The following is a 10281-nucleotide window of genomic DNA, read 5'->3' as shown; positions in this document are numbered from 1 at the left end:
CAGTGATCAATGATAAAGATCAGTGTGTGCAGGGTTATAGGTCCCTATGGAAGCTATAACACTGCAAAAAAAAAGTGAAAAAAAAAGTGAATGAATATCATTTAACCCCTCCCTATTAAAAGTTTGAATCACCCTTTTCCCATAAAAAAAAAACACAGTGTAAATAAAAATAAAAATAAACATATATGGTATCACCGCGTGCATAAATGTCCGAATTATAAAAATATATCATTAATTAAACCGCTCGGTCAATGGCGTGCGCGCAAAAAAATTCAAAAGTCCAAAATAGTGCATATTTGGTCACTTTATATCATTTAAAAATGAATAAAAAGCGACCAATAAGTCCTATCAATGCAAAAATGGTACCATTAAAAACTTCAGATCACGGTGCAAAAAATGAGCCCTCATACCGCCCCATACACGGAAAAATAAAAAAGTTATAGGGGTCAGAAGATGACAATTTTAAACGTATTAATTTTCCTGCATGTAGTTATGATTTTTTCCAGAAGTCCGAAAAAATCAAACCTATATAAGTAGGGTATCATTTTAATCGTATGGACCTACAGAATAAAGATAAGGTGTAATTTTTACCGAAAAATGTACTACGTAGAAACGGGAGCCCCCAAAAGTTACAAAACTGCGTTTTTTTAAATTTTGTCGCACAAGGATTTTTTTTTCCGTTTCACTGTAGATTTTTGGGCAAAATGACTGACGTCATTACAAAGAAGAATTGGTGGCGCAAAAAATAAGCAATCATATGGATTTTTAGGTGCAAAATTGAAAGAGTTATGATTTTTTAAAGGCAAGGAGCAAAAAACGAAAATGCAACCTTAAGGGGTTAAATAATTGTGTTATGGTAAGGTTCAAGGACCTTTGGGTCATGTGACATACCCATAGTTCCTTGGGTCAGGACTGACCGGTTTGCAGAATCAATGAGCTTTGTCCCACCCCCTTAATATATAAGGGGCTGCTGCCACTAAATTCTCTCTCTTGTTCCTGGCACTTAAAGAAAGCACATCTCAGCACAATCATCAATTCAAGCTAGGCCTGAAGCCTTATCTTCCGCAGCCACTAAACCGTGAGTTATCCAGCTCAAAACTACAAATCCTGTGTGACTACTGCAACTCCAAAATACCCTAAATTCAGTAGCACAGTGCCTAGCAAACCTAAGCTCATTAATCTCAGAAGTCCCAGCAAACCTGTGAGGAGCCTGTACCACGGTCCTCTGCTAAAAGACTGTTATGTTACCTGCAGTTGCATAAAATATACAGTAAAGTTTATTCCGGTTTTCATCATCTTCTGCTGTGGACATTCATATATTCCTCCCTATCGTTTTTGGTACGGTTGGCGGTAGGACCATTGCATTGAAGAAACCGCACCCTGGCGTCACAACAATTAAGGGTTAATCCTACCCTACTCTACCACTCTGCAACACCCCAGATACCATCACCCCTCCAGGCTACCACACATGCAAAGAGGAAGTGGCAGCCCCATGCACTAACGTAGATTGGCAAAAATAGTGTAACTTCTTGTTGAACTGTGACCAGACTTGGCACAAGGGGTGAAGTTTCATGCAAAGGGCAAGTGGCAACCCCATGCACTAGATCTACTACAATTTATACCTGCTAGTTGCATGGACAGCTTCCCAAAAAGCCTCAAACTGTCAATAGGCAGCACAGTGGCTCAATGGTTAGCCTTGCAGTGCTGGGGTGTTGGGTTCAAATCCCAACAAGGACAACATCTACAAAGAGTTTGTATGTTCTCACTGTGTTTGCCTGCTAGTTGTGTACTTTGGTTTCCTCCCACACTTCAAAAATATATTGATAGGTTTAGATTGTGAGCCCCAATGGGGACAGGGACCAATTAGAGCGTAGGGCATTGCAGAATCTGTGTGCACTATTCATAAATAAAGAGTTTTTATAAGAAACATGCATCTCTTACCAAATACAGCACAATCCTTCACTGGTGATTGCTTTCTTAACCCCTTATCGCCTTATGGCATAAATATACTTCCTGGCGCTTTAACATATAAATAAATATATATCATGCAGCACCTCACAGATCGTGAGTGACCACTGCTGTCAGCAGCTGAAACACCCTAGTTAACGGTGGACGTTGGTGATCACGCCAATGTCAGCTATTAACCCTTTAGATGTCGGTATCAAAGTCGATGGCAGCATCTAAAGTAGAAAGTGACCGGTACAAGGGGTTTGGGGCTCTTATCGGACTACCATAGCACGATAGTGGGCAGTTAAGCTAAAATGGCATCCTCCTCTCTGCACCAGATTGGTCTTCTTGTGGTAAAGTCTGCCTAAGACTAAGTTTCCTGACAAAAACACCCAAACAGCCGCACATTTATTTTTTGGTGAAAAAATGCAGATCAAATGTTAACTGCAAGTTCATAGAGATCCATGAACTGCCATACCCACTTGGATTTTTTACCCTCATCTTTGGTGTTTTTGAGCTCCGTGGCAGTTTTAAAAAAAATCTCAGCATGTTGAGAGCATGGTGTTTTTTTTTCCTATGAAATATTGGTGTTTCTCTATCATAGAAGTCTATGGGAGAGCAAACCATGTGTTACGCCGAGCGCTCCGGGTCCCCACTCCTCCCCGGAGCGCTCACAGCGTTCTCCTGTTCGCAGCGCCCCGGTCAGACCCGATAATGCCCCCAGCCGGGATGCGATTTGCGATGTGGGACGCGCCTGCTCGCGGTGCGCATCCCGACCCGCTTACCAGACTCGCTCCCCGTCTGTGCTGCCCCGGCGTGCGCGGCCCCGCTCCCTAGGGCGCGCGCGTGCCGGGTCTTTGCGATTTAAAGGGCTGGTGCGCCATGGGTTTTAATTAGTGTCTTCACCTGTGCACTTCCCTATATCACCTCACTTCCCCTGCACTTCCTTGCCGGATCTTGTTGCCATTGTGCCAGTGAAAGCGTTCCTTGTGTGTTCCTAGCCTGTGTTCCAGACCTCTTGCAGTTGCCCCTGACTACGATCCTTGCTGCCTGCCCTGACCTTCTGCTACGTCCGACCCTGCTCTTGTCTAATCCCTTGTACCGCGCCTATCTCAGCAGTCAGAGAGGTTGAGCCGTTGCCGGTGGATACGACCTGGTTGCTACCGCCGCTGCAAGACCATCCCGCTTTGCGGCAGGCTCTGGTGAATACCAGTAGCAACTTAGAACCGGTCCGCCGGCACGGTCCACGCCAATCCCTCTCTGACACAGAGGATCCACCTCCAGCCTGCCGAATCCTGACAACATGCCATTAAAAAAGGCAATGTGGATTTTGCATTAACATTTTCTATAATTTTACACTTTTTATTGTTATTAAGTTAAAAAAAAGGGTGAACACAGGAAAAGCTACCAAAAAAAAGGAAAAAAAAACCCCACAAATTTCCACAAAAACGGCAGAATAAAAACACTAACTACAAGGTCACACAGGGAGGCATTTTCACACTGCAAACAGGCCGACAGCAGTCACAGATGAACAGCAGAGCAAGCTCCCGACTGCGGCCGGGTAGCTCTGTGCGTCCACTTGTAGCGGCAGATTTCTACAACAGGAAATCCGCCGCTACAAGCATTCACACAGGGCTACCAGGCCGCAGCTGGGAGCTCGCACTGCAGTCCATATGTGACTGCCACCAGCGCATCTGTAGCATGAGATACTCTGCGGATACACCCCATTACAAGCAATAATTTAATTGCTTGTACTGTTCAATGCTATGCCATAGCATACTAGCAATATTGGCACTCTACTAGTACAGTCTCCCTACGGCTAGGTTTCCACTAGCTTTTTTTGGCCTAAAGAATGCCCAAAAAGCCTGAAAAACTGCCCCTGCCTTTTCATGCATTTTTGCAGCTTTAGGGTAGAAATGCATGAAAAGGCAGGGGCAGTTTTTCAGGCTTTTTGGGCATTTTTGGTAAGCAAAGACCTTCAGATAAGTTGATCCAACAGATCCAACTCACTTAACCATCAATGGTGGCTGGCTGGCTATTAGTGGTGGCCCTCACCTGCTGAAAGTGCTACCGGGTACGAAACCTAAATGAGCGAATACAGCTCACAAATGATAATGAGAAAGCCAAAAAATCATATTTTTTATGATGTGTTCAATTACTGTTCCCAGCATCACTCCCCTCTCTCATTGTCCTTAACATCACTCCCAATCACATTCTTGTTCCCCAGTATGGCTCTCCATCACATTTCTGGTCCCAAGCATAGCTCTCCATCTTATTTTTGGTCCCCAGCATGGCTCACCATCTCATTCCTAGTCACATGATGGCTTCCCTTCTTATTCCAGGTAACATGCATGGCTCTCATCTGATTTCTAGACCTCCAAATGATTACCCATCTCATTCCTGTTCCCCATCTCAATCCTGGTTCCCCCACTTCTTCTTAGTTTTAAGCATTTATGGTCTCAGCATGACTCCCCTCATTCCTGTCCCCCCATCATGGCTCCCGATCTCCCAGTTGCATCCTACATCTTATAGGCTGCACCCAAGATGTAGGCTGCACCCTCCTTTGTCTCTCACAGCCTCCTTCCTTCTATCTAATGACACTCCCTGGAGCTGGAAATTCTTCTCTTTCTTGCTCTAGCTTGGTGATGCAGCCTTGTACAGACCTGCATTCAGATGATTCAGGGTGCAGATAAGTCCAGTGTATGGTGTTTTCAAAGGGGTTCCCCCAAAAAATTTGCCCAACTAATGTAGTCAGATAATGGAGAGGTCTATGTTATAGAGAGGCAGCTTCCATAGACTATAATTGAAGGAAAATCAGTCAGAGAAAAAAAGCGGTCCATATGAGGGGTCCAGATGAGATTACTTCTACTACACAAGATTAAAAGGATCTGTAAAAAAAAAGTTGATCCTCGTTGTGATTAGTATATACCGTAAGTTGGCCGTCACTTCCATTAGAGATGGTGCACGTGGTGGATCAGATTCAGAAACAGTGTAAAGAAAGTCCCAACACTCACCAAGTATGTTCAGGAACAAGGAGTTTTATTGCATATACTTCAAATCAAAATGGACACATTTCGACAGCAGAGGATGGCTACCGCCGAAACGCATCCTGTTTGACTTGAAGGATATGCTGAAACCTTGTAGTGATGGCTGTCAATGAGATGGCAAAAATTAGATAATGTGCTTGATGAAAATTTTGGCTTTTTATCTGTAAAGAGAAGTTTCTGTGATGTCAGTGTGGAGCACTGTCAGTGTGGAGAGTGATGTCAGAAAAGGGGGCTTCATTTTGGCAACTTCTGTGCAAATGAGTAACATGCAGTTATTATGTCCTTTGGTGTTAAAAGGGGTTATTCAGCGGGAGGATATATATTTTTTTAACTATGACCATAGTGTAAAAAAATAAACCTCTACTCACCTCCTGTGCTCCTACAATGTCTCTAGTGTACTCTTCCTTTTTCCAGTGATCGGCTGAGGGGTAGTGTAACATATTTAGTTTGAGCACCAAGAAAAAACCCGGGCTCGAGACCAATATATCCCATTGCAGCTCAATTAATCAACGGAAAGAGACATTGCTGCAGCCAGTGATTTGCTGAGCTGCACCATGATGTATTGGGCCCAGGGAGCAGAAAGAGGATTGTACCGCGGACTGAAGCAGGACACCACTGGCAACTCGGTTTATTTTTTTCATATCTGACACAAATGCCATAGTTAAAAAAAAAAAACTCCTGCAAGATGACCCCTTTAAAGAAAAACTGAGGAAAACAGACAATTAATATGTAAATTGAGTGGGGGTGCGGGGTGCCCCCCCCACGCGCAGACATATATTAGGACCTAATTGACATATTTAAGTAAGTGATGTCTCATTGGACTCCTGTTTATCCACACTATAACCCAGTACATTGGGTTTAGTGTGGTGAACAGGCTGACAGTTTTCCTTTAAAGGACCTATAGTGTAAAAAGCACATTGGAAACTTGCACATGGTAGACTAGATTAAAGTATTAACAGCCAAAGCATGTTGCTTGTCCCTAGTATTTCCAGTTTATTCATAAAAACGTGCCCAAAATACTAGATTTCGATTATACAATTAAACTTATTCTGCTGAAGACTTTTTGCACGTGTTTCCTAAAAAAACATATAGGACTTCATTTAAACAAAGAAAAGAAACAATGAGGAGAATTGCACAAGGGAATATGTCTTTATTATTGTTGCCAACTTGTGTACATACAGAAAGAGATGCAGAGGAAGCAAATCACGTTAAATGGCCATTGTCATTAAAATTCCACTTAATGACAGGTACTCTTCAAGGTTATCAACTTGTATGATTTCTCAAATATTATATTTTGAAATGAGCTGTCGTCCAACATGTCGACTTATCCATTCAAAGTAATGTGCCACCTTTGTGTATACTCCAGGGAAACCAGCCTCACCGCAGTTCTCTCCCCAGCTTACTATTCCCCAGACATATGCCACATTATTAGCATCACGGCATACCAGTGGTCCTCCTGAGTCGCCTTTGCAGGAATCTATTGATCCATCATAAGTTCCTGAAACAGGAAATAAATAACAACTGTGAGCAATCAAACTTGATCTGGTACGGGTGACATGACCATTGCAGATGTGACCACATGAATGTAGTGTATGATAATCTTTGAGTGGATTCAAGATTCTATAGAGATGTTCTTTTCTATTAAATGGAATGATTAGTTGTGAGTTAGAAGTAGAAGTGTGCAGCATTATAGGAGTTTTCCTATCTGATAAAGTTATCCACAGGAGCCCCCAGCAGTCAGACCTCCCATGATCTTGAGATTAAGGAACCTGTCTCCTGTTAGCATGAAGCAGTGGGTTGCGCATGTGCACACTGTTTCCGTGGATAGAGGATCCACTGTCCTGTGGATTAGGGATAACTTTAGAACATTAGTTCAGCCAATGGCTTTCTCTCCCAATCCGCCCCATGTACTTGTACACTCAGCTCTGCTTAATGTGCATGTATTTTGTTTTGGGAGTGGAAAGAAAACCACTGCTAGACACCTCTGGCAGTGGCTTATCTCCCTGAGAACAAAAATGTTGAGCATGTTAATATCCAACATATTCAACCATTTTCTTTAACATTTGATCCTAGTGAAGAGTCAGGAGGACCCCATACACATTTTATGGTTGTTTACAACTTGAGAAAAAACAGACATGGTCGCACATCCATAATATGCACCTTGATCTAATGCTTCTCAGCAATATTTATTAAACTAACAGGTTGTTAGTGTACTTTATGATCGTGAAGTGCAAGCCTGCCAGCCACGTCATGGCCACCTGTAAGTAGTGGGTCCCTAGCATCCCTAGCATAACACCAGTGCCCACAGAGGGAATGCCCCAACACCAGTGCTCACAGAGTGAACGACCCAACTGGCAGAGCAGCCCCAATGCCACTCAAACCAGTCCCTGGACCACGCCACCCCACAGACACAGCGCCGGGGCAGCAACGGACGCCAAACAGCACCCCCTGGTGCAGTGCTGTTTGGCGACCGTTGCTGCCCCGATGCTGTGTCTGTGGAGAGGCATGGCCCATGGACTGGTTTCAGTGGCATTGGGACTACTCTGCCAGTGGGTCGTTCCCCCTGTGGCCACTGGTGTTGGGGCGGTGGTGGTCGCTATCAGTGCTGTGCCATTTTATGCTAGGGATGCTAGGGGCCCGCTACTTACAGGTGGCCATGATGTGGCTAGCGGGCTTGCACTTCATGATCATAAAGTACACTAACGACCTATTAGTTTAATAAATGTTGCTGAGAAGCTTTAGATAAAGGTGCATATGATGTGGATGTGCGACCATGTCTGTTTTTTCTCCAGTTGAATTCACATTTTATGGTTGGCCAAACTGTGAATGCACTGAAAAAATGTTGCATGTGACTTTCTCCTTGTTTGTCAAATTTAAAAAATGATGAAAAGAGATGTAGTTTAGGCCATATTTATTATACAGAATGGGAGAAAGTTACACAAATGTCGGTGCTAATCAACACCTGGTTTTAGCAGATCTTAATTTAATTCAGTGACTTCCAAGAAAATAAATATACGCCAAAAAGTGTGTTCCTTTTTAATATATTTGGAAAAATCACTCTAACTACCTACTTTACTTATGCTGGACTAAAAACACCAGTTTTAGTAAATGTGGACCATTGTGCATATTTGTTATATAACTACTGAGGATAAGGAGAGGTAGTAGTGTGTGAGTGAGACCCAGTGACCAGTGGTAGGAGGTAGTACCTACTGGTCATGATGAATACAGGAGGGAACACTTTGTCTCTGTGATAATCTTTAATCTAAATAACTTAGAGTCTGAGCTCCACTATTTTTCTTTAAGGATAACATTAGCAAAAGTATTTAATCTTACCTGCACACTCCATTTTATCAAAAAAACGTTCCTTGTAAACAGTTGAACAGTTGTTCATCAGGTTAATGTGGCCCCACTTTAGATGAAACACTTTGGACAACCCTGATTCACAAATAAATAACATACATGTTACATTCATTTTACAGTGCCAATTATTGTAAAAAAATATGTCAGCCCATCTGCATTCTACGAGATGCAGACATGAGCTGACAAATGATAATAAACAAACACGAAAGTTACTCTTTATAAAGCTAAGGACTTTGGAGAAGTTATGAAATAAGGTTTTTATTTCAGGTGGAAGTGTCAAGGAGGTGGGGCTGAGCAACAGAAGCACCACAGCATTGCCCGCCTCCTGGCTCCTTCTGTCTTCCTGCTCTGTATGACTGTCATACAGTGCTCAGCTCACAGAGCAAAGATCTGTATAAAAATCATGGGGGAGATTATCAAAACCTGTCCAGAGGAAAAAGTTGCCCATAGCAACCAATCAGATCTCTTTTTTCATTTCTAACAAAGCCTCTGCAAAATGAAAGATGTGATCTGATTGGTTGCTATGGGAAACTGGGAAACTTTTCCTCTGGACAGGATTTGATAAATCTCCCCATGCATGTGTTTGTGCTGTGCATACTTATTAGGCGCATGCGCAGTGACAGGACCTGCTGTGGGCAGAGGCTTCAGAGCATTATTGCGCGTTTTCTTGGTGTGTTTTTTTGAGTGGCCAAAAACCTTATTAATATTGCTAGATTTGCATTGTTTACATTTGTTTTGGGATTATTGTATATGTGTATCTAAGGATACTTTTAGATTTATAAGTAAAGGTTATGTTTTAGGTGGAGGGGAGGAGTGATATTTCTATACGATGTGAATTCCAGTTTGTATTTTCATCCCATTACTGTACTCTACTGATCACTACGATTTAATATGCAGCTGGCACCTGCCTGCAACTACTGGAATATGAATTTAGTCTTTTTTTTTTCAATTTCAAAAATTTAAGGTATCTTTAAAAAACACAATTAGTCCTGCAAAAAACAAGCCCCATGTGGCTCTGTATGTGGAAAAATTTGAGTTATGAGGAGTTACAAATGTCCAAAAAATTGCTGTCAGGGAAAGGGGTTAAAGGGGTAGTACCGTGCTGACAACTTATCCCCTATCTAAAGGATAGGGGATAAGTTGCTTGATCGTGCGGGGTCCCGACGCTGGGGACCCCCGCGATCTCGCACGCAGCATCCCGCTCTCATCAGGCCCCGGAGCGAACATCCGCTCCGGGTCTGATGACGGGGCCAGTGATTGTGATCTCACAGCTCCACCCCTGTGTGACTTCACATGGGGGTGGAGCCGTGACGTCATGATACTCCGGTCCCGTGATCGGCAGTCATCAGACCCGGAGTGATGTTCGCTCCGGGGCCTGATGAGAGCGGGATGCTGCGTGCGAGATTGCGGAGGTCCCAAGCGGTGGGACCCCGCGCGATCAGGCAACTTATCCCCTCTCCTTTAGATAGGGGATAAGTTGTCAGCACGGTAGTACCCCTTTAAAGGGACTGAATCACCTTGGTTTCTAATACTGACACATTCTTTTTCACTAATCTGCTTCTAGTTTTTTTTTATTCTAGTTTAGTTTAGGGGTGCAGCAGTCTTGCCTGAGCTGCTGCTTTGAGCTATCAACAGCAGCTCCAGCATTTAGTTTTATAGTAGGCACATGGATATTTAGTCAGAAAACAAGCTACTGATTTCTAAGGGAGAATGTTGTAAACATGCTGTAGCAGGTAAAGGAGACTATAAGGCTAAATTTCCACTTGGTTTTTTTTCTGGCAGTTTTTGGATATCTGCCACTGTAGTTTTTGAGCCAAAGTCAGAAGTGGATCCATAAGGGAGGAGAAGTATAAGTCCTTCTTTATATGTCATATTCCTTTTGAATACACTGGTTTTGGCTCAAAAACTGCCAGAAAAAAAAACAAGT

The 10281-nt window shown here is 43.1% G+C and overlaps 1 protein-coding gene across 3 annotated transcripts in view; it reads right to left on the bottom strand.

The window, feature by feature from the left end:
* Nucleotides 1-6132: 6132 nt before the first annotated feature.
* Nucleotides 6133-10281, bottom strand: part of CFI (complement factor I) — a 73787-nt gene continuing 69638 nt past the window's right edge. For all 3 annotated transcript variants that reach the window (XM_056564657.1, XM_056564667.1, XM_056564674.1), the window contains 2 exons: nucleotides 8328-8429; nucleotides 6133-6492 (listed from right to left, as the gene is read on the bottom strand). In XM_056564657.1, coding sequence (XP_056420632.1) covers nucleotides 6275-6492; nucleotides 8328-8429 — 320 coding nt within the window. In that variant the 3' untranslated portion in view covers nucleotides 6133-6274. The remainder of the gene's footprint in view (nucleotides 6493-8327; nucleotides 8430-10281) is intronic.

The sequence above is a fragment of the Hyla sarda genome, chromosome 1 (assembly GCF_029499605.1).
Source record: "Hyla sarda isolate aHylSar1 chromosome 1, aHylSar1.hap1, whole genome shotgun sequence".
Classification (NCBI taxonomy): domain Eukaryota; kingdom Metazoa; phylum Chordata; class Amphibia; order Anura; family Hylidae; genus Hyla; species Hyla sarda.
This window is presented reverse-complemented; position numbering and strand designations above follow the sequence as displayed.